Source organism: Excalfactoria chinensis, chromosome 14 (assembly GCF_039878825.1).
Source record: "Excalfactoria chinensis isolate bCotChi1 chromosome 14, bCotChi1.hap2, whole genome shotgun sequence".
NCBI lineage: Eukaryota > Metazoa > Chordata > Aves > Galliformes > Phasianidae > Excalfactoria > Excalfactoria chinensis.
Window position 1 is genome coordinate 1,237,517 of NC_092838.1, and position 24,654 is coordinate 1,262,170.

General features: G+C 47.5%; 1 protein-coding gene across 8 annotated transcripts; it reads right to left on the reverse strand.

The window, feature by feature from the left end:
• Window positions 1-508: 508 nt before the first annotated feature.
• On the reverse strand, window positions 509-23,826 carry UBN1 (ubinuclein 1). 8 transcript variants are annotated; one of them, XM_072348874.1, is made up of 18 exons: window positions 23,690-23,826; window positions 22,882-23,323; window positions 21,850-21,933; window positions 20,779-20,874; window positions 20,348-20,482; window positions 19,561-19,664; window positions 18,569-19,007; window positions 15,860-15,930; window positions 14,784-14,913; window positions 14,446-14,564; window positions 13,831-13,959; window positions 12,738-12,881; window positions 9,910-9,960; window positions 8,713-8,755; window positions 7,157-8,386; window positions 5,575-5,827; window positions 5,169-5,258; window positions 509-2,943 (listed from the first exon to the last, which is right to left on the reverse strand). In XM_072348874.1, exons 2-18 carry the CDS (start codon window positions 23,116-23,118, stop codon window positions 2,891-2,893), a joined length of 3,408 nt encoding a protein of 1,135 aa, XP_072204975.1. In that variant the 5' UTR covers window positions 23,119-23,323; window positions 23,690-23,826; the 3' UTR covers window positions 509-2,890. The 8 variants fall into 8 exon arrangements, with proteins under 8 accessions (XP_072204975.1, XP_072204978.1, XP_072204979.1 ...); XM_072348877.1 differs by lacking the exon at window positions 13,831-13,959; XM_072348878.1 differs by lacking the exon at window positions 12,738-12,881.
• Between the last annotated feature and the right edge of the window lie 828 nt (window positions 23,827-24,654).

A 24,654-nucleotide genomic window follows, 5' to 3' on the forward strand; every position in this document is an offset into this window, starting at 1 on the left:
ATTGATAAATAGGACTGTTCCTTTGACCAGACCCAGCATTAGCTGGGACTAATTAGCAGCATTAGATGGGAGGGAACTGCACCATCAAATGAGACTGCAGCTACGGGAAGAGAGGGATTTATGCTGGGATGGTACCAGAGACTTCTAGAGCACTCAGCAAGCATTCACTGACCATCCATCTTGGCTTTGGAGATCAGTGCAATTATTCTACCTTTGTAAATGAATGAATCACACCGGATCGTGCCTTTGCTCCAGCAAATATCCAGTCCTTCCAATCCAACCCCTTCTGTGATTCAAAAGCACTGAACAAGAATTAATTCTACCATCACAATGGCTTCAGAGCCACAGTACACTTACAAAGTAAGACAGTTAGTTAGTTAGTTAGATGGCAATTAATTAGTCACTTGAGAAATAGAGGTCAGGAGACGATCACCAAGCTAAAACAAATTCTTGAAAGCAAAATGGTGAAAACTAGAGGGAAGGAGATGGGGAAGCAAAAAAAGCATTTTGGAAACATTGAAACAATTTATTCAGTTATTCTGTACAAGATTAACAGTTTTCATTACCACCCCCATCATCTTCAGCAAGACAGTCCCATCACACAAAAAAAATATAATAGTAAACCGCAGCTCTTACATCCAAAAGGAACTGCCCTATAAAGTAAGTGCCATGGGAGCCTCACTGCCCCACGCTGCCACCGAAGTGCTGCACGTTGCCCCATCGAGGCAGAGGCCAGAGCCCTGGCTCCCCATCAGCTGTCAGGCCTCCGCGTGGTTCTGCCTTGCTGCAGCTCTGCTCCGTACCATTCACTCATTCATTATAGCATGTAAATTAAAAAAAGAAGAAATATCTCACAGAATTTCCACCAAATAAACATTTCCCTGAGGCAAGAGGCTTCGCTATATTCCTAGAACGAGGGCGTCCTGCTCTGGCCACGCACACAGGTGCCTCCCAGCAGAAGCATTCAAGTGAAAGCAAAGAGAGGGAGTAGAACCAGCACCTTGGGTCACTCGCTGCGAGTCCCTGTCCCACCAGGTGTTTGCGTGCTTTCAGCAACCATGGGAAGTTGAAGGTGCAAAGCACCTCTCAGGATGAGGCCTCCAACGGGAACCATGCGACATCCACTGATCAGAGACCAACGATAAACTGCTGTGCTTCATTTCAGTCACACAAGTTCTTGTCTTTGGCTCTTTTGCTACAACCTAGATATTTTCTGTAAACAGATTTTTAATTCTGAGCTGCATTTGATTATTATTATTATTATTATTATTAATATAAACAACACAATGATCTTGGAAAATTACATACCAGCCCAAATAGAGAACAGTCTGTCTCGGAGCTTACAAAAAAATAGGGGAAACAAAAGCAGATATTTGCTGGTATACTCAGCGCCAGCATCCTACCTGAACGCTCTAGGAGGAAGGCTGCAGACTTTCCCTTGAACTACAGCTGAAATCTATGCAGATCAGCGCCACCACGGCACGATTCAGAATGTGGGCTACAGGAGCCTGAGAAAAGAGACTGGGGAGAGCAGAAAAATAAAACCCAGAAAGCTCAGTTGGAACCACAGCCTGCCTTTCGCTATGCACAGTTGGAAAGGGTGTGCTCGGGGGAGAAGTATTTAGGGCTAAGAGTTAAAATACCATCTTAATAAAACTGATACACCCCAACTCCAGATGGTCCCCATTCCTGCAGCTGGGACAAGCGCATGATTCTAGTGCAGAAATCATCAAGGAGAGCAATACTCTTCTCTGGAATTCATTTGATTATAAGTGACCTTGGTTAACCTAGATCATTCCCTCTGCCCACTAAAGAGATCGTTGCTGACAACCCTAGGAAAGAATGGCTTTAGGGGAGGGTCTGGAACCCGCTCGCACAAACTCTGATAAGAACTGGTGCTCTTGCTGGATTTGGTACTGTGTTCGCAGTCACCAAGACACCATTAAAGTCCAGACAGTGCAGCTTTTTTGATGTGCAACCATAAAAAGCTCTATTAAATAAACAGAATACATCTTAAATACAGAATGATTAAAAAAGGGTTGAGGAGCACATAAAATAGGGCTGAAATGTGTGTCACTAGTCCATTCTTGCTCCACCATAAAAGGCACTGGAATTATGTCTTCCTATATATGACATGCTGAGAAGTGTCCCATTCAATCCAATGCATTCAACGGTAATGAGGATAAAACTGAGCAGGAAAAAAAAAAAAGCATCCCTTTGGAGAAGAAAAAAAAAAAGAAAATTCCAAAAACCAAAAGATGTCGAATTCTCAACGTCCATGAGTGCATCCAGAAGTGTCTCTCTAAAGAGTCTTCTTTCTCCTCCAGAGGGGAACATCAGGTGGTTCGTTAGATTCACCGCACAGGAAATGTTAGGTCCTATTAAGTGTAGCACAGCTTAATAGTACAATTGAAAAGAATCAGTGAAATGTCTTCAGAAAGCACTGGCAGTGCTAGAATTGTCCAAGTAAATCCAAAGCAAAAGAAAGAAGCACCTTTCATACCCTCCACAGGGAGACCAAGGAGGTAACTGGGCTTGGAGGTACTTGGCAGATATAGACGCAGGTGAGTGGGAATCCACCAGCCCTGGACTTCCTGCAGGAAAGCCAGGCCACTCTCCCTGCAAGTTCCAGCTCATGCCAGTGCCAGGGAATGCGTGAAGGGCAGCAGCAATAGAAGAGTGCTACAAACACTTCTCTCATTGCGACGTGGCTCAAGGCGGCCCTTGGTGTGGGGCTTTACTCTGAGAACCTCTGAGCAAACTCACCGACAAACCCCTCGTTGAAGTTCAGTCTCTCCAGTTGTCATGAGTAGAAGACACCGTCGGTATCCATGAATTAACTGCTCCTCGGTTTATCCCATGTGTGCTCTAGCTCCCCTCCTGGCAGACGTCACAACTTCCGCTGCTGTGTGTTGGACCCTTTGCCGTGAAGCTGAGAAGCATCTGAAAGAAAACAAAAGCAAATGGGAAGGGGTTTTAGCATCAGCCCCACGGAGCTGTGTGTGCAACAGCGGAGCTGCAGCCACAGGAAGCACAGAGGGTCTCCCGTGGCCTCTCAACAAAAGCACCACAGATGGCTGGTTGACTAGCTAGGCTGGCAATCTGTCCTCTAAAAGCCAGGCTGTGGTGTCTCCCCACCTAGGAAACTAGAAATACACGGTGCTTGCTGCCTAGCATCTACAGTTGATTTGAATACAACTCAGCAGACCTTTGCTGTCGTAATGAAGTCCTTACGTGTGCATTGATAGCAACAGGAGTCATAGGAATCTAACCACTGGAGTAAGAGAAACGAGCAGATGTGAAGGAAAAGGAATAAATGCAGTGAACAGAGAAAGGTAGTTGAACAGATCAGAAGTTCTCCAGGAACACTTAAAACTACCACCAGATCACAATGAACAAATGGATATACTGAGACGTGCAGTCAAGCAGCAGAGGCACCAAGCAGGGCAGCAACAGCTCCTTCTCCAGGACAAGGATGGTTCATTCCATGCAAGATTGCAGTCCCAGCACACAGTACTTCTAAAGCAAGCAGTTGGAACAACCATGGCCATGGCACCAGCACGCAGAAACACCCGTCACAAATACAGCAGCAACGACACGCAAGCACACATTGGATGCTCCTTGCTCAAATGCTCTTTGATGAATGCCGGCTGCTACGAGCACTTTCACATAAGGCATCAACAGTTCCTTGCATTTGTAGTAACCTCCCAAGCACCAGCTCGCAGCTTTCAGGCACAGCACTGCTGCTGTGGCTATCTCTTTATACAGCCAGCTACAGTTTATTCCACCAAAGAAATGGGAGATATTTTAAGACCATGGGCAGCCAGTGAAAATGCTATTTTGTTCTTCAACAGAGCACCATAATTGATTATATTGTCAGAGAAGACTGCACTGTGCTCAATGTTTGCGTGAAAACATCGAGTGAGGGCTCTAAATCCCTTCAAATAATGAGGAAGAGAACTCCTCTCATTGACATCTCACAGCTCATGTTCAAACCGAAATCAATCTCCTGACTCTCCAGCAAGTGGAAGTTTAGGAACAGGAAGGAAAGGTCTGTCACACAGCAACTGCTGCAAGGGGCCTCTTGTGTTCTGCCACACTGGAGGGACCTAACAACTCACCCCACACAAACTCCAGTAAAAGAAGCAAAGGAGAGGAATTCTTCCAATTTTCAGCAGTCTCCTCTTTCTCCAGCACTGTCCTCAGCAGTCAAGGGCATTTCACATAGACTGCTCCAGGAGGCCCCTTAACTCCAGCAGTGTGCCCACACATCTACTAACAGCTTCAGTGCCACATTATGAAGCCAGCAGTCACTCCCAGATCAGACTCACACTGCCCAATAAGAATCTAAGACAGTCATGGTGAACCACACTGAAGAGCCAAGGGATTCTTGATCAGTAAAGCAGAAATAGCTGCAGCAATTACCGCTGGCACACATGGCACAATCAAAGCAGACATGCCCAATCTGGTGTTCTCTCATTTCCATTTCCTGAATGCTGAATAGATTCCTCTCTCCTTTCCTTCCTCGGCAGCTCTTACAAGCATTTGCAACCACAACAGGCAGAGCTCCAATTATCAGCAGAGATGTTCTTTGGACATCTCTTGTTTTATGCATTAGTTCTGCAGGCATCAATCGGGGAGGAGCAGGCTTAACTGCCAAATCATCACATCGTCAGCACCAAGGAAAACAGCCTGCATCCCTCACTGCGAAGGAGATGTGGGCAATTAGCTCAGTGCACAGACGAAAGACATTCTGGTCTGACACACATTATATAGGTCACCAGTGACAAAACTCCACGCAGGCAGCATATTCAATTTGGGGCAGTCCTGGCAGACTATGCATAAAGAGGCACAGCTTTCATCCTAACAGAATAAGCCTTTACCACGACGCAAGCAGCAACATTAAGTGCCTCCAGGAACCCACGCTCTCTATAAGCACCGAGTGCTCCTCATTTCAGAAGCACACGTTAGCGCTGGCTAACAAAACAGCAAAGGACACAGAGGGCTACGCCTAGCTTTGAACCTTGGGGAGGCCGGAGGTTTCAGCAACGACCAACACCGGTCAGACAGCAAGGACAGGAATTTTGCTTTCACCCCTCAAAGTCATCCTGCTGAGATACAGGGTGACTCACGATGCAGAAGACAAACAAGACTGTCTGACAAGTTACCTGGCAGACTTTGCGGTAAATGAGTGGACAGGGCAGAATGTGGGAGTGGCGCAGCATGGTGGGGGCTGGAGTGCAAGCCAGCCAGAAGACCTAGAGAGAAAAACAAAGAAAGGAGAGAGGAAAAAAAGAACAAATACACATTGAAGACAGAAATGATAGAGGAGCTGCAGCCGTTAAAGCCTATAGCTTGGTTTCCAGCTGTTGGGACTTCTGGGCTAGCTACAGGAATGTGCCAAAGGTTCTCCAAATGCAACTGCTAGAGGTATAAATGCATGAACTACAGCACAAAGCAACAGCGAGAGAGAGATGGGTTTGTCTGCAATGGCTTAACACAACAAGAACGCCAGTGATCTGCTATTTAACAGCACAGGCACAAAGACACATGCATGAGCAGGAGTGCACTCACTGTGGCCAAGGCCATGGTGGAAAGTTCCTGGAGCAGGTCCTGTAACTATTGCATCCTTTGATACTCCTGCTTTCGGGGTGGAGTCTGAAGTGAAGGAGATGACATGAAGAGGGAAGGTATGAATAGGAGAGATAATACCTAAAGGGGTGGAGCTCAGGGCAGCTGGCAACTTTGGATTGTTGGACTTGTAGGATGGAGACAGTACACTTAAGGAGGAAGAACTGGTTAGCAGCACAGCTCCACTAGTTCCTTTCTGAAAAAGCAAGAGAAAAGGTCAGTCAGGAGTGGGGAAATCAAGGCACGTCAACAGCAAGAATTCCAAACCAAAATGTACTCTAGAATTCTTCTTTGCAAGAAGCACCCTCCCAGCCCTGCCCAAGAACTGCCAACTCTTGAGGCCACCTAGAGGTGCCCAGAACACTAACAACCCAGCTGCTGGATGCTGTGGTCTTCTAATGTGACCATACTGGATCTGAGCCTGTTATTCTCTTACTCCGGAACTACGCCTCCAATAGCAGAGGAAAAGCTAAACTACTGCCTACGAGTTCCAGGAAGGAAGCTTCTTATTATCTTTCAACACCGTATAATTGCTGTCAAATCAGGGCACCAAGGCCTGGTTTACCTCTTTACCCAAGAATGCTATTGGAGATCACTCCCACAGAATTCTGCTCCACTGGGAAATGCCCTTCAGCTCTTTATCTTGGTAACAGACAGGGTGCACAGGCTGAATAGTATGTGGTTCTCAAGCCCATTTAAACATTTTTCTTGCCCTGCTCTGACCGTGTGCCACAAAAGAGTGCCAATTTGAGCAGCTGACAAACTAATACAACTGCATTAGAAACGTCTATGGATGAAAATCATTAAATACAATGGCTGAATAATACAGATTTGTATAAGTATCCCGGGAGACCTGCACAGGGCATCATCTCTCATTGATCTGTCAGACCTCGAGTTTCACAGCTTGCCAGCAAGCTGAGTTCCAAATATCACTTCACTGCCTATGAGAGCAGCTGGGGAGCAACAGAATGTGGACAGAAATAGCTGGGCTGGCATTTTGAGTTTAAAGCCCAGAATCACAGACTGTTTACTCCGCAGAGCAGTAGTGAAACTAAGTGCCAGTAATACTAAAATTACCTATAATGTAATAAGGTCAAAATGCAGACCTAATTTCAAACAAATTGGCAGTTATAGTCTTAGTTTATGCAATGATTTCAGCTCTCGTGGCTATCTGCATTACCACGCTTCCTCCTGCCCTAAGCGGCAGCATTACTGTCACCATAACTCAAAATGTCAGGTCAAGAACACTACACAACCTGCCCAAAAATTGCTGTCTGGAAGGTGCCAGAGTATTCTGATCATTACTTTAAGCTGAAAACAAAAGTTTGAACTCTAGATTGTAAACCCATGGCAAAGGCCAAGTCCTCCTAACGTAAGCAGCCAAAGTCCAGACAGTCATTCAAGAATTTCAGCAACTTCTTTCAAAGTCACCACTTTATGGCAGGTCTCAGCAAGTCAGGAGACTGCCTGACACAGCGCCATGTGCTCTCCTGGCATCAGGCTGGGTCAGCATGCTCCTACTTACCGGCACAGAGGTAGAAGATGCGGCGCTGCTGGCAACAGCTGGCTTTAGGGAGGAGGTCAGCAATTTGGCCACCCCTTGAGTGCCCCCACTAGAATCTCCATTTGAACCTCCAGGAGGAGCCACCAGAGTCAGCTTCTGAGAGACAGGAGTCTTCTTCACTGCAGAGCTCGGGGCTGGCCGGCTGGATGCCTGGCTGGAGGAAGGGGTCTGCATGCTGGGCAGCAAGTTCCCAGAGGAGCAGCCCTGGTTTGCAGATGCTCCCGATGAGGAGCTGCTGGAAGAAGCCCCATGCTTGGAGAGGGATCCAGAAACAAAGGGTGATTTATAGGATTGTCCTGAAGTGCTAGAGCTGCTTGAGTGCTTTCCTGTATAGTTTAGAGATGATGAAGATGAGCCTGGGCTTTTGTGAGAACTGCTGGAGTTTTGGGTGCTGCCTGAGGCAGCAGAGGAATGGAAGCTCTGAGCTTTGGTTGATGACTTGACCTGCTGGAGGAGGGAGCGCTGGGGCAACGGGGAGGAGGACTTGGGGTTCTGCAGTTTGACAAATGGAGCCGGAGAGGAGAAAGTTTTCTGCGGCTGGTTGCTTGAGTGGAAAACCTTCACCTGAGTACCCGGTACCGAGGTGGAGGTCTGAGGCCCATGGCTTGGTCGGACCAGGCTGTGGTGCTTCTGTTTAGCCTGGTGTATATCGGGAAGGATTTTGCTAGGGGAGGCTTGGCAGGAGAGCTCTTTATAATTAGAGTTCTCTGTCTTTTTGTCTTGGGAAGATTGGCCCAATGCGAGGGCCTGTTCAGCCAGGAAATTTAGAGGAGACTGGAGGGAACCAGCAGAGGATGTTGTGGGGGCAGGGTGGGCCTTTGGAAATGTTCTCTTCTCTTCTGAGGATGCAAGAGTTGGAATCTTCTCAGGTGGAGCTTTTGCAGCTCCAGGAAGAGGAAAGTCAGGGCTCCCTCCCGCTCTGCTGTTCAACACAGCCAGTTCCTTGGAAACTGCTTCGAGGGAGGAAGTAGGATTATGAATTAAATCTTCATCCAGAGAGTTGTCCATGAAGGCAGCAGGAGCAGCAGCGCTGTTGGCTGCTTGTGCTGTCCCAAGGGACAGGAGTTCTCTGGTCTGGGCACTGATGTTAAGACCTCCTGCCTGGGACTCTGATGACAGAGCTACGGTGTTGCTTGAATGTACTGATGGAACAGAAACAGCCACCTTTTTATCTGGTTTAGAGGAGAGTTCCTGGAACAAAATTACAACAGAAAGCAAAGTCAAAACAGAGGCAGAACGTAATGCTGAGAAGGGAAGGAAGGGTTCCTGATTTGGGGATGAAAGGTGTGATACCTGTCCGATGACAGGTACCCTCCTTCCAGACTCGTACTCCTGCTGCCATCAATTCTAGCTGCTGTCCTATTCTTTCCTCAAGCACAGCGCAACCTGCTGCTGTTTAAGAATACAACTTCCTTACATCTATGCATAGATACAATGCTCAAGTATAGGACCTAGGATGGCAGTCTCTCGACTACTGGGATATATCAAATGTGTGTACCAAAAAACACAGAACTCACCTTCCCCTTCACTTTAGGAGGAGCGACAACCTTCTTCTTCGCCCTGTTTCAAGGGAGACAAAGAAAACATGGGTTCACTGAGTGCCTGTAGGGAAGCATCTAATCAGGGGCCCTGTTAATGATGATCCACTGAGTCTTTTGCAAAGAACAGAGGCAGCATCTCAGGTTGCTAGGATTCAAAATCGTATGACTGTTGTTGCTGCCCTAGGAAGTCCCAGCTCCCACACAGGGGAACAATTTAGGGAGCAGAGCAGAGTATCTGAAATGGTAGCAGAGCAGTGAGAGCACTCAACAGACACATCCTGCACCAGCTGCAGGGCTACAAGCTACAGAAGCCCACTGCTGACCTAATTATAGCAATACCCAGAGAGAAACGGATACACAGGCTACTTTAGAGGAGGAAAAAAACAACTACACACTTCTTTTAGATTCCCAGAAGAAGTCAAGAATGCAAAAGCATCTGCCAAATTCATGGAAAATAGATCACTTGGTCTGGTCAGATGCAATCTCCGGTACAAGACATCCCTGAGCTGCTGGAGTGGTACGGCTGAGGGAATGATGACTCTACGTTCTATTTCATACCCTTTCTCTGCTTCCCCTCATTCATCCAATGTCAAGAACAGGATCACTTGTCAAACGGATACCAGCCTAAATCTATATCGTCGTCTGTTATACGCTGCCAGCAAGATCCACGAGGCCCTTAGGCCTTAAGGCACCTGCCCAGCTGGATTCCGATGGATCCCTTGGTTTGTCGCCCACAGATCTGTTTCTCCCATTCTCATTGCCTTGAGCTCATTGTACCTCTGCTTTAACCTGGCAACAAGGAAGAGGGAATCCAGAATCCAGTAAGGATTAACTGAATAGGTGGCAATAAACACAGTGCTGGCACCACAGCCCATTTTAGTTAACTGTGTCCCAGGGCCTAGCACAGAAGCCTGACTCCAGCCCGCTGAACAAGGCCAGGAGGCAACCTGGCATGAAAGGTCATTCTCTGAGCCTGCTGTAAGGCCTGGGCACCTCAGAAAGGCTGTTGCTGGGAGATGTCACACAGCACTTCTCTCCCTAGACCTTCCCAAATGAAGCAGCGCCAAACTGACAGGAGCCAAACAAGCTCAGGTGTTCCTGCACGATCCACCCAGGCCCCAGGGAACGCAGATCACCAGTTATCACTCTAAAGGAATGCTGCACGATACTCACAGGACTGATGTGAGGTGTCCGTGTACACGCCTGCTCTCCTTAAACAGTGTCCTAAGAAGGGAAGAGAGCAATGAGAAGTGATATCCAGCAAGACCCAGTAGAGCAGCTGGGATCACTGGAGACAGAGCTGCACAGAACAGCAGGGGACTTAGTGAAATTAAAACCATGGAGCAAACAAATATTCATCCATTTTCAAGGAAAATCCTCTTGAACTCCCTTACTCCATTCCCTCTCTGGGGTGCTAGGCTTGTAGGCGCTGGAAGGGCCATTAAGGCAGTGTGGTCGGACAGTAGCTAAGGAATGAGCTGACAGTCAATTGGAGAGACAGCACGGCTATTCAGGCTGCGTTGCTGCTGCCAGAGATCATCAAGAGCTGGCAGATCATCCAGGAGCTCTTCACTATGTTAAAGGGGGAGAGGTTTCCTTTCCCTGCTTTATATACAGCAATATGAATGAGAAGCCTTCACGCACTGCATTGCTGCTGCCTTTGTATCCCAAAAGACAGAAGTGCCCTTGCAAATCAGCACAACCATTTCATCAGTTGTCTAGACAAAACTAATAAACCGAACTTCATCCAAAAGCCATTAGTGTTAAGGCTAAGTAAGCCAGAATCTTATGCAAGCAATGTTTCACCTACAACGGCTGCCACTCAGCTGGTTTCTCAGATCAAGGTGAGCTTATAAACATACCATCAATGCTGGCATACAGAACACGCTTTCCTTCTGCTTTTATCATACTCAGTTTTTAAGGCAAAGACTTTTGTCATCCATTTTCTTTTAAAAAAGCTCACATACTTTAACCTCTTAGTCTTACATTAATTACCTCTTAGTGCTAGCCAAGAAAACAGAATCACAGCAGAGCCTCCCTGATACTCCATTCACCTTGAGGTTCCCTTTTAAAGATGAACTCCTGTGCTCACACTGACAGCGAATCAAGCTGATTTGTCCACAGAAGTGTTTACAGCTCTCCTAGTGTCGCCAGAACCTCCCCTCCAAGTCTGCCTGGCCGGCAGGCAACCCTCTGTCCTTAAAACAAGAAGTCCCAAAAGAAAAAAACATTGTCCTTTAGCCACTGAGAAGCAATGAGGGAAACCGCTTTTCTTCAGTTATTTCTGCACTCAGCTTCATTGGAAGATTCTCTTACAATGAGTCTTGGAGAAACGTCTGTATTCTTTAGAACAGTTTGACCTACAAATTCACAGGGAAAAAGATTTCCACTTGCTTTTATTCAAAGAGGTTTCAAAGTTGGTTGAGCTGAGACTACCCCCAAACTGGTAATGTCTCTATTAAGGAGGAATCCATACCCACTTTTCCTAATGCCATCATTTAGCTCCCACATTGAGCAGCACACTACAACCATGCACAGTACTGCACCTCAAGGACAAGTGCAACTGCAGTAAACTGCCACGGCAGTTTTCCAGATGGGTTTGTAATTTGCTTCTCACATTTACTGCTCTTAAGAGCTGGTACCCATTAAATCATAAAAAACAAGTTCAGCAGAGAAAAGATCACAGTGCTATCCAGGTCTGTAAGCGCAAAGAGACTGAAGTTCCAGCAGTAGGACTGCAAATTTGTCATTGTTTTAAATCTAGTGAGCAAAACAAGGCAGGCCAGGAACTGATGACACTCAATAGAATGATGCTCTGCAGCTGGTGTGGCTCTCTGCAATCATCAGCTCAGTGTCAAGGATGATAGACGGCATTTAAAAGCAGGAAACAGCAATCAAGACACGAATGTGATTTTCTTTACCCCTTTCCAGTTCCTACTTATTCTGCTGCCTCTATGTGAGTCCCACAGTTGCTAAAGCCTTTCACTTTGCTTTCTCTTGGGAACACTGTAGGCTCTAGGAAAGATTTCCCAAGTGTGTGATAAGGTCTTTTGTGATACGGATTCAGGAAACCACAGGCCTCAGCTCAGTGCCAGTTCTGATTGATAACTTGTCACACCCAGCAGCACCCATCAGAGGTCAACGCCAGGGCCAAGACCACTCAATATTGTCACTAACAACCTGGATTACAGACACACACTGGACTCTCAGTAAGTTTGTGGGTGACATAGAAACAGGGTGGGAAGTGTCAGAGGGCAGGGTTGCCACTCACAGGGACCTTGACAGGAACCTTGAGAAGTTCAACAAAGACAAACACAGGTCCTGCAGCTGGCATGGAATAACCCCATGCAGACACACAGGCTCAGGGCCAACTTGAGGTTGTCCTTGAGGACAATCTGAACTCGCTGCTTAAAGGGCATACTGCTGGAAGATAACTACATTCTGGTAGTAAGCGCCCAGCTAACAGCACAAGTGCTTACTCTCCTCTGCTTAGTACTTGTGAAGTCACATCTGTACAGTGTCCAGTTTCAGGGCCCACACAATACAAGAGAGATGCTGACGAACTGAAGGCAGTCCAGAGCCCCTGAGATGGCTGAGGACAGGGACATGACATGGAGAATCTGAGTTTGCTCAGCCCTGAAAACCTTAAGACTAAAGAGGGATCTAACAGCAGTCTTTCACTGGCCCAAGAGTTCTGGGTACAGGAAGCCACAAAGAAGATAGAGGTACCTATTTCTTTTTGCCATTTCAGTGCAGCAAAGGCAATTCAGATTGAAAATAAAGAGAAAAGACTTGTGAAAAGCGACGCGTATCAGAACAGTGGCCCAGAGATGCTGTCACAATCTCCATCCACAGAGACTTTCAAAACTCAGAAAGACACAGCCCTGACCAACCTGACCTAACTTTGAAACTAACTGTTCTCTGAACAGGGGTAGGACTAACGACCTTCAGAAGTCCCTTATGACAAAGAATCCCTAGAGTACAACATTGTTCTTGCTCACCTGGCCTGCATCCAGCCTTTTGGCCATAGGGGCTTCACCTCTCCATCTAGGAAGGTCTTCACATAATCCTCCAGAGACTGAGCCTTATTCTTGTCATACTCATAACCATCCAATTTAATCTTCACCAAGTGGCAAAGCAGCTCCCTGAAGAACAGGAAGATTTCAAATACAGTTACTTGGATTTATTTTCCCCAGATGGAGGCCATTCCACTTATCCAGGGCTGGATGAATATGCCAAGACATGCCTGGCTGCGCATAAGTACTCTGGATCAGACGGTAGCCAGCCAAGTGCAGGATTCAAGTCGAGGCATTCCAAACACCTTTCTAACAAAAAAAGTCAACCCTGAATTGCCTCTGTAAGAAAGAGGCAGGGAAAGGCACGTTTCTCTGTATGCATACGCATGCACACAAATGAGCCAGAGGAGAAAGGCCTTATACTCCATCCCATTGTAATATCCTGGAACAGCAGAGGGGGTAAACCAGTGCCAGAATTACAGGCGTCACGAACAACTGCAGACCTGAACTCCTCTGCAGGAGTTTGTGCTGAGAGCAACGGGAAGGCAGGAAGTGAAGCCCTCTTTGTTCTAAATGTATCGGCCATCTATGGAGCAGCATCCCAATTTGTCAGAATAAGATGAAAAAGACAGCACGACTGATTCTCATTTGACCCTGCGTCATTCTCCCTTTCACCCAGCACTCTGTCAGACCCTTGGGTGCAAGGGCAGCAACTCCCAAGAGTTTAAAGCTGTTTTCACAACCAGAAATCTAATCTTGTTAAGAGTCTTAGTTGGTGGGATTTCAGCATTCCGTCACGTTCCTTCTTTTCCTGTCCCCTCTCTTTTGACCTCTACATAGAGGCTTCTTAGCACTTCTCTCAGAGTTGGTTTGTACTTGAAATTGGGTTTGTTTTACAATGTATTTCAAGTTGAGATTTACTAACTGCAATAGCAGCTTCTGCCATCTTCCAATCTGACTGTTACTGCAAGTGATTAGTCCTGCTCTGAAACCAAGATACAAATATTAAGGTGTCTTATTCTATGCAGTTGGAAGTGAAGCAAGTCACAGGTTCACTTAATATCTAAATTATGCGAACCTTATTTCATCATTCCATTGAAATTTCTTTCGTGGTCCCGTGACGCGTTTCCCTCCCTTTTCATCATCCTCATCATCATCAGAGCAAACTCGATCTCGCTGCTCTCTGTCCTTTTCCTCTTCCAGCATTCTAAAATAGAGATGAAGACAGTGTGGAAGTCATCGTCCTGGCTAATCCAAAACCAGGATAAATCTCCGAACAATACTGTTCAGAAGTCTCACAGATGAGTGATAATAAACTCTCAAAACAGGGCCTAAACCTCTTGCTTATGGTGGAAGCTGAGCTAAGCACTCAGTGTGAATGAATTTCCCAGTGCTGTGTAATAAGAGACCACAGAGATCCAGCCTGTCTGCTTTCAGACTGACATGTTTCTAAAAACATGCCTGGGCAGAAGTGAAACACTTCAGCCAAATTCTGCTCCTATCAATGCTGCTGTAGGTGGCATCAGTACAGATAGTACAAAGAACACACACTGCTTAATTAGGGCGATTAACGGCTGTCAGCAATTCTGGAGTACAGGAAAAAAAGAAGTAGGTGATAAACTTCAGGAGAGCAGTTTACAGGGAACTCGCTGAGAAGAGCTACCGATGCATAACAAGCAAATGATGAGCTTACTTGACAAATTTGGCCTGAGTATGGGCTTGGCATTCCTCCTGGTACTTCGCCATCTGCTCTGGCATGGCTCTACCAATGGCTTCCTTCAGCTTCTGCAGAGGCTCCTTCAGTCGTCCACCCTAGAGCACATGACAGAACAGACTGAGGCTCCACACTGTGCTCCAGCTAAGATACACCCAAATTCAGCAGGATGAGATTTTGCCAATTCTGAACCCACACCACCAAATGGGGCGGACCAAAGTATGCTTGAATGGAAGACAACAGCACATCATGCAGACAACAACTGTGCTCTGGAGATCATGCATGGGAGACAAGGCTGTGCTGCCAACATCACTCACCTGCTCGTAGAGATAAAGCTTACGGGCACGCTTGACTAGAGTGTCCTTACTGCAAGGTAAGAATGCAGCCAGGTGGGTGTACACCCCTGACCGAATTTGGCTGTTCAGCTCCCTGGTCTGCAGTTCTATGCTGAAAAACAAGACAAACACAAACACTGAGCAGAGACCCAGCACGGGATCCCTAAGCAACAGAAAGGCAACTTCGGAGCAACCTGGGGAACCGAAGGCAGAGGGTGAAAATACAAGGCCAATCCATAGAATCATCACAGAATCTCTTCCAACATAAACCGTTTTGTGTTACAGACTTGCCCTTTCCTCTCCCCTACCCCAGTTTAGGCTGCCCAGGGACCCATCCACGGCCTCAGGCACCTCCAGCTCTGGGCAGCAGTTCCAGGGCCTCACACTGGGATGCTCAAAGGTAGCAATAACCACTTGAAAGAAGAGGTAAACAGACTCCCAAACTTCCAGTCAGCAGCTCCCTTCAAGGGCCTTGATAAACAGAGGCATTGATTTCCTTAAGGCTGAAGTATTACACTGAGATGTTCACAAAGCTGCATGCATTCATCAGCCTTCTCCAGACACTTGATGAAGAATGAAGCTATTGTCAGCAGCTCCTTGAAACTGCACTGGCATTCTACAATTGGTGGACTCAAAGATCCGGAGCAGTAATGGAGTTCCTCCCGTCTTTATAGAATGCCAGTTGAATGCAGCAGCGTTATTCCAGTTTAAAAATATTCCATACAGCACATAAATAGCAAAGAACATGCCTGACCTCTCTGACAGGAAGAGATCTACTGTCATTGTGTCAAGCTGAAAGAATTCAATACATGAATATGAAGCATTAGCTTGAAAACAGGAGGCTTAGATACAACTCCTCCGGCTTTCTCCTACCTCAAGTACACACATTACAACAGAAAGCCGTTTCTAGGAGACATTCATGATCTCCTAGGTGTGTTCTGTGTGGAAGGCCCACACCTCCTGCTAAACCTGCTCCTCAGTTTACCAAAAAGCAATGCTCTCCCCAGCATTCTCCTTTCCTTACGTTAGCCCCAATCCTCAACCCACACGGCACTTACTCCAGTATGATATTGTTGATGTCCTGAGTGAAGAATTTCTGTTTGCCTTCTCCCTCTGCAGCTCTAGCAGCCTGGAAAATAGAAGCCAACGTCATTTCAAATACCAATATAGATGGGCAAAAGGAATCAAAAACTTATTTTAAAAACCACTTCAAAAATGCTGCAAAACAAAGCAGAGTTATTTCACTGAGTTCTCCACCAAACACCTGCTTGTAAGTGAACTAAAAGCTGCCAAAAATAAGAGATGCCTCTTAGGTATCCTCACTTTGAGTCCAACTCTACCACCTGGGCTGGTATGGCCATGTCACATCCACACACCATCCCATTCTGGGTTCTGGGTGTGCTGCTGTTGTGTACCGTGGAGCTGTAACATCATAGTTAAGATTCCTCTGCTTCATGTGGGAAAGGAGATGGCTTAAAGGCAGCTGGCTTCCCTGGCATTATTCTCATGGGAAGAAGGGACAGATTTAGGACACGGCCTTAACTTCCCAGTAGAAGTGTTAGATTGAGCAATAGGAACATAGAGCTTGTCCTGGAACAGGAAAGATCAGCAAAGTCATACTTAATGAGGGGCAAGGATACTTATCAGCATGTTTTCTAGGCCAGTCTGGACACTGAGCCAAGAAACAAACAGAAAGAACAGTAGCCACAGGGGATCTGTTATTTCCTGTCAACACCATGGAAATTCAAATATCCCGTTCAGGAAGCTTCCTGAGATATGACAGCAGCTCACAAAGCATTGCACCCCCCAGAAAAGAAATCACACCTATGGAAAATATGTCCAACAGAAAAATAATTCCAAGAGATGGACGACAGCAGAAAGGTGCCACAAAAGGTTCACAATCTGTTGAGTGCAGCAGAACTGATGTAGACAGAAGCGGGATTCACCACAGTGCGCCATCAGGTCAGGTTAGTGATTCCTTGCAAGGGAAAGGGGACCAAAGGAGAAATAAAGGATTCTGACATCTCCTGATTTAACATACTGGGATTCAGGCTGGTGAGCAGTAAGACTATGCCCAGGTGTGTACATTCCTGAAGCAATCTCCATCAGCAGGTCACAGAAAACTGGCAATGTTAAAGGAAAAGGCTCAATGCTGAAGGGAACCCTCAACATGAGAAGTCTATCAGGAAGGAGAGGGTTAAAATGAAATCGGTGCAAGCAGAAGATGAAATGCCTGGAGAGTCCATTTAACCCATGAGCCGCTCCCACCTGCTGGGAAAGAAGGAACCTGGTTCTCATGGCAGAGAGAGGCAGCTCTCCATTCCAACCCACAACAGAGCTCATGCCTCAAAGTCCTAACTGACCCATAGGCATTAAATCTTGCACCTCATGCTTAACTTCTTATCTTAACAGTACAGAGTCCATCAACATGAGACACTGCAGCAGGAAAATCTGGGGTAGCCTGCTAATATACTATCTTAGAGCAGCATAATGATTAACTTAGTAGTATAGGAGATTCTGCAATATTGTTCTTTAGGTCAAACATAATTCAGAAGCAGGAGCTTCAGTGTTTTCTGTTAAGAGCATGAATAGCAAATAGCAACAGCCACAAAGAAGCCCACTCTGTTCATCAGCTGCTACTTTCTTCAGTTCCTGCTTCTGTTTGCTCACCACCATGTGCACACTGTGTTCCACTGAGAAATGTTATCTTTAACAGGAGCTAATCTTCAGTAACAGGAGTCATTAAGCAAGAGATGCTTAAGTAATGGGCACTCTAAATCACCAGAAGGCAGAACTGCAGCACTACAGTGGTATCAGTACTGCTTATGACTTAAAATCAATATTTAAAGACAAGCCTAATAGTAGAAACCAAACATCTCAGCATCTGCTGACAGGCTGATGGTGACAGCCCTCACACATCAGAGCAGCCTACAGGCTGAAATCGTACTTCTCTGACATGCCAGCAGAGGGATCCCTGGCCAGCACCCAACTCTTCCCCTGCAGAAGAGCAGATCCTAAGGAGGGTCATGGTGTTCTGGAGATGGACACACAAGACCAGCTGCAAGAGGAGCTATAGGTAAAAAGACTTGACATTAACCACCTAGAAATTAATATATTCCACATCCTAAGCAGCATCCAAACACTGAGATATTGAAGATAGTGAGCAAAAATCAAATTGCCAACAACGTGACTCCAGCCTGTGAGCTGCCAAATGGTGTGTGCCTCACTGAAGGCATCCATTTGCATATGACAGAGGGAACAGCTTTAACAAATCTTCAAGCCCCATCTACAGGGCTCTTTTCATGCTGCAGAACAGTAATGGTGATGCTTTGCAGCTGCATCCATCTATTTTACATACACAACTCCATGTGCCTCTTCATAAACACTATCCTGATCATCATTGCACATTACAACTATTATGGTGGAATTTATCCTTCAGCCCCATTAGTTCACATTTTAAGATCACTTATGTTAAATTGGCTTTGGAAATTACCTACTGCATCAGGTGCATACTTTGCCAAGAGAGGCAAAAACCCCACGCTGACAGCTGAAATCCTGAAATTCAGCAGATAACAAGGCTGAGGACCAGTGCTTTGCCACTGTCTGACACACAGGTGGTCAAGGAAGTGCCTTGGCACAGAAGGAAATCAAGTGCCAGAAAGCCATAGTCCTGCTTGGCACTGTGACATTTCCAAACCTGAGTGAAGCACCCAGCAGAGCTCCCCCCAGCAAGCACACAGCCCTGCTGCCTGCAACGACCCACCCACCTGAGCCAGTTCTTTGATGCGCTTCTCCAACGGAGCCGGCAGCCCCTCTGGGAGGGATGGCAGCTGCTTGAAGTCCTGTTCTAAGCCTGCCCCAGCAGGATTGCTCCCATCTTCCACGTCGTGAAGGGGACTCCCTTCTGGGGATTCACTGAAGAGTCTCTCCAAGTCTAGGTCAGTTAACGTGTCCATAGCCGTAGCTGCCTGAAGCAGGTCGCTATCACTGGCGTGACCAAAGAGTGATAACAACGGGTCAGGCATCGTCTCTGCCTCCCTTGGGGCTTGAGGCTCTGCTGGTGAAGGAGTCACCACTTTCTGCTCTTCATCTTTTTTCTTCTGAGCTTCCTTCTCTTTCTGAAACTTCCTCAGCATCTCCTTGACACTGAGAGCTCCGGAGTATTTCTTCTTCTTCTTCTCTTTACTTGCATTTAATGCCGTAAAGCTGCAAACAAAGAAGGGAAGAAGAGAGGGAATTGAGAGAGAAACAAAATAAGAGCAAGGGAAACAGCCAATGATACCTTCATCTAAATTCACTTCAGCCACACACACCAGTGCTTTGCTAAATCTTAGCCCCTTACACAATTACACCAGAAAAACTAAGCTATTTCCTACTAAGGCCATACTTAAAAGTTAAGGTAGAAGGGCTGAAAATTCACATGCACAGTGTGACACAGTGTGTTCATTCATTTGGTGTTGTTACTCTCTCTCACTAATTTAGCTATCAGCTGCTCACTTACCCAATTTCATCACACGTAAATTTCAGTATTTGCAGCATTTCCAGGTAAGCTGTGCCCCTCTTTGCCCTGGTACTCTTGCTGTGGAGCTATGCTTCCCAACCAGGAGCTTCCCTTTCCTCACTCCTGAAGCACTGGCAGTTTACCCATTGCTGTCTATGCAGCATGCCTCCAAGCCACCCCTCAGCATAACACGTACTAATGCAGGATAACAAATGCCACAGAGACATCAGGCAGTAAGCATCCCCTATTCCTCCTTACCCAGCTTTTGGGAACTTCGACTTTTTGGATTTTTTCTCCTTGTCATAAGAATCATCTTTCTTTCTCTTCTTCATTTTCTCACCTCCATCCTTCAGCTTCCGCTTCTGGAAAGGAGTAAAACTGAGTCAGAAACAAAAGCATTACCTGTACATGGAATTGGAGCTGCCGCCACGGAGCCACTTTGGACCCTTTGCCAGTAGTGTGAGAACAGCTCTTTCCCCACCAGACATATTAACACAAACAACACAGGGGTATCACCACAGTTCTGGTGTGAACCACCTTCAACATTTCATAGTGCACCCAGCTTTCATGCTAGAAAAGATTCTGTCAACAAAGGGGAAGGAATGCCAAGTGCCCCTACCATCTCCTCTTTTAGCCATGTTAGTGTTGTGGAAACACAGCCATCTCCAGAAGATGTTGCCACAAACAAAATCACTGGTTTCCCAGTGGAGCCTCTAACATCTCAGATGAGGAAGAGAAGAACCTTCTAACATGACATGCCATCCCCACAGCAATAAGCAACTCTTTAGAGTGACAATGGGTCACCAACACTTCTACCAGGCAACTCCACCAGCAGCCTCACAAATGCCAAACAATCCTCATTTTACCATTAAATATGGGGACAGAATGGGACTGTGAAGTGCTCAGCTATGAGACAGTAAATCTCCCTCCCTGTTCCGTCCACATCAATTCACAAGTCTCTATTTCCAATTTCAACACTCGTTTCATGATGCAAACCCACCGAGCTCTACCAGAGGGAATACTCCTAGAAAGCTGGCTTGCTGACCTTGGGAGATTTCTTCTTTTTCTCTTTAACATATTCATCTTCAGAATCAGACGCCTGCCGAAACTGCAGCGTTCCTGTGTTGATGTAAAACCCTCCGTATTTTGTAGTAAGAGAAGCCGGAACGAGCTCATCGTACTAGAAATAAAAGAGAACAATCTATTGGCATTCAAAGTTTATATTCAAAGAATCATCACAGAATTTATTCTGCACTTGAGCTGCTTGGAGAATGGAGTGGGACTGGTGCTCCCCCAGGGAACAGGCAGGGCAGTGGACACTTGTGCTAACTAGTGCTCTCCTGTCAGGCAGGAGTTCTCATTACCCAGCCCTGGCACGCTCCCTGCTGGCACTGTATTAACATTCTCCCCAGGTGCCAGCTCAGCCCCCCCCAGGCAGCTGAATTTAACCACCCTCACACCTGCCCAAGTACTCACTGCTTCAGAATTATCAATGAAGGAGTCAGATTCGTCGTATCCATACCCCATATCAATCAAGTCCTGAAAACGGTCCTTTCTACGTCTCTTGCCACCCTAAACAATAAAAGATTGATGGTATGCTCATCTTTCTTTTCTAATGACCACAGGGATAGCCCTGACATAGGACTCTAACATTCTCTCCAGTATAGAAAAGAGCTTTGTGCCTCCTAGGAGCAGCAGGAGGATGGAACCATTGCTGACCCACATCATATGCTAATCGAAGGGTACAATAAATCCAGGTTTATGCTTTGTCAGACAGAATCAAGAACAGTGCATTCAAATGCAATAAACTGCTGTCCCAACAGACAGGTCAGCTTTGTGCCAGTAGGCTTGATTTTAAACTGGGTCTGCATCCCTTAAACATCTCTGCCAGTGCACAGCGGTTGTTTCTTCCATAGCTGTCACAGAGCCAGTACAAAGCCCACACTACAGGCACCAGCCATGCACACAGTGCATGAAGATGACCAATAGGTCCAATTCACATCACAAGACAATAAAGCAGCTTGCACATCCAGAAGTACTATCTATAAAACATAACACTGCTTTATTGTCACCTACATAAGCAAAGTGAGAGGAAGAACAAACAAGGAAATGGGCAAGGAGGATCAGCTTCCCTTCCACTGATCTTATCAGTGCTGTCCTAACGATAGCAAACTCAGAGCACCGTTATTAGAGACATGAGAGGCTACACCGTATCATGACTACAAGGCTTAGAAAACAGTATTTTTGCTTAAAAATAGGATACATTTTATAAATTAATGATGGAAATTTGCCGCAAGTGAAAATATTACTCACTAGGATCAGGCTGCCATCGGTTTTAGGAACATAACAGAACTGTTTTAGTAAATCACAGCCTTGAAACAGAAAAAGAATACAGACAACAGTATCCTTGGACCAAGGTAAAGGACTGCATGGAGATAGGGACGTACGAGCTAACAACTGCTAATGTCTGTTAAAACAGTTTTGGTTGAGAGCTGAGCAGCGCTACCCATTCTAAGGGATAACATGATAGAAAGAAGGAAAACATACATATTTTTCTTCAAACTTCCTAGCAAGAGCCTCCGCTTTATGTCTCTCCTTTTCATCATCGAATGGATCCGCAGGTTCCTTCCTCTGCAGAAAAGAGAGACAGAAAACCATCAGAGCCAATCTTGTCACCTTGCCACCAAAGCCCGTTACATGTGCATTAAACCAATCACGATTGGAACATCCAGGCAGAAGCTCAGACAAATCAACCTTTAATGCAGAATTATTCTTGGAATAAGTCACCTAGAAACAAGCATGCAGAAGGGTTGGAAGTGTAACCAGTCTCTGGGCTTTGTGTGCACTCTCGGGTAGTTCTGCTCAACTGAGGGCCAAATAGAAGTGAAAAGCAAAGCAAAAGCAAACAGAATCTAATCAGCTTTCTCAGGCATCACCAGGAGTGATGTCAGAAGCAGCAGGAATGGTGCTGAAAGACTTGGGAGACCAGAACTCCTTCATATCACAGTACGAAAAAGTGCTCCTTTCCATAACTGCTTTTTGACAGCAAGATGTCCTTAACATAAGATTTAGATGCCACAAAGGTTAGCATAGCAGTGTATCCTGAGAAACAGCCTTCAAGAAGAAAGCAGAGTCGTCGGCTAACACCTGAAAGCATCAGGCCCATCAAACATAGATCTACGCTGAGTGCCACAGTGCAGACTCAAATACAATGAAGCAAAGTCCCCCCAAAAGATACAGCGCTCTGCTACAGAAGATCCCTTCTTTTAGATACCTTCTGCAGGATACTTAGTTATCAGTAAACTGGGCGCTACTAAATACTTCATAGCAAACAGCACAGAGCAATGTGCCAAACACGTCCCCTTTTTGACGTGCAATAGCAACAAAGATGAAGGAGCAACAGAGTGGCCCAAGAACAGGAACACGTGGCGTTGGATGTCGGTGTCCAACCTCTGACCCATCACCTCCCCTCTCAGCACCTTGCAGGTAACACGCTGCCCCCTCTCACTTCAGCATTAAGAGAACAACGCTGCAAAACCTTCAGGAACCTGCAGATACAGCAGCCACGAGGATGCTCACTTTGTCTCCTGAAGAACCTTTCCTTTTCGCTTGGCTGTTCTTCAGAAGATCCGGGTAGTAGAACTCGGGACAGCGTTTGTGATCGGGCTCAAACAGAGTCAGTGAGAGCCGCACGGTCTCCCCAGGCTGCTCCGCCTCCGGGGGCTGCTCCACATCGTCCTTGCGAGGCTTCTTCAGGAAGCTGCTGCTCAGCGGGCCGTGCAGGGTGGTGAACAGAACCCGGTGGGGCTCCGTCATGGCGACGGCCACAGCTCACCAGCGCTCATGGCACAGCTCCCCACGGCATCGGCGTGGCTCTGCCCCAGCTGCACACGCACATGAGGGTCCCAGCGTCCAGCTGAAGGCACGGGAGGAGGATGCTGGATGCAAAACGGGTCCTCCGGATCCCGAAGTTTTCCCAGCAAACGACCCGAGCTGGTGCTGTGGGAACGCACTGAAACGCCTGAGACAGAATAACGGGGAAACAAAACGGGTTAGTGAACTCTGAGCGCGCAGCTCCTCCCGGACGCGGCAGCTCCCTCCGGGACACCCCTCGGCCGTGACACCCCCGGCCCCGCCGCCAGCGGCCAATGGCACGGCGGCAGCTCAGCACCGCGGCCCCTCAGCCCGGAGCCAGGCGGCCCCGCCACCCCCCGCACCCGAACGGCCGTTATAGGCGGCTAACGGACAGCCCCCGCTTCCCGCTGCAGACAGCGGCGCCGTGACGGACCCGGCACCGAGCGGGCCCCGGCGCTGCGGGCACGCCGAGGGGAGGCCCCGAGGTCGGCTCGCGGTACGGAGGAGGCCGGGGCCGCCCGCCCGCACTCACCGCCGCCGCAGGCCCGCACCGCCGCCGGGCTCCGGCCGGACCGAGCCCCGCTCTGACGTCACGCAGCAGGGGCGCTGCCCTCACGCTGGAGCCGAGTGGCGTCACAAAGCCGCGCGCCGCCGCGGCCAATCAGCGTGACGTCTGGTGTCACGCTCAGGGGGAGCGACGGGTAGGAAGTGAACGCTACCGTCACGTGATGAAGGCGGACCAATCGCGATTGGCCCAGCCCCGTCCCGGCAGCCCTTGCGCTGAAAGGAGGTAAGATGGCGGCGGTGTCGGGGGGCTTCGCTGGGCGCTGGGCTGTGCCGGTAGATCGCGGGACATCGGGGGGCTGCAGCCCGCCTTCCTGCTGCCATCCGCGGAGCCGATGCTGCGTGATCCAGGTCTGTAAGCGCTCCGGAGGTCTTCAAAGTTCGGTGTGTGGTCTTCAGACGGTGATCTGGGTGAGCCCGCTGTCGGTGCTCCATCACTGAACCATAGCGGGGCCATAGGTAATAAATAGGTAATAAATAGGTAATAAAGGCGATAACATCAGCTGCTGTGAGTACTCTGCAGGTTCTGTCGGTGTGACAGCGGGGCTGGTGTGAAGGCAGTTAGTTCGAGTCTCAACCTTCCGGTACCTTCAAAGCTATAGAATAACCTGAACAGAGCGGAGCCACAAGGACCTTTGAGTCCAGCTGCTGGTTCTGCATTGGATCATTCAAACCCCACATCTGAGAGTGGCGTCCAAACGCTGTGTGAGCTCCAGCAGGGCTGTATGCACTGCCCAGGGCTGTGTGCACTGCCCTCTGCTGCACAGCCTTTTCCTCACCATCCCCAGCACAGCTGTGTGCCGTTCCCTCAGGTCCTTCTTGACAAGTCCAACTCGGGTACTTTGGTCCCATGGCCATATATATATATATATATGCCCCCCTGTGGATGGTATCATCCACTGCTTCCTCCAGGATCAGACATAGGGACTCCTT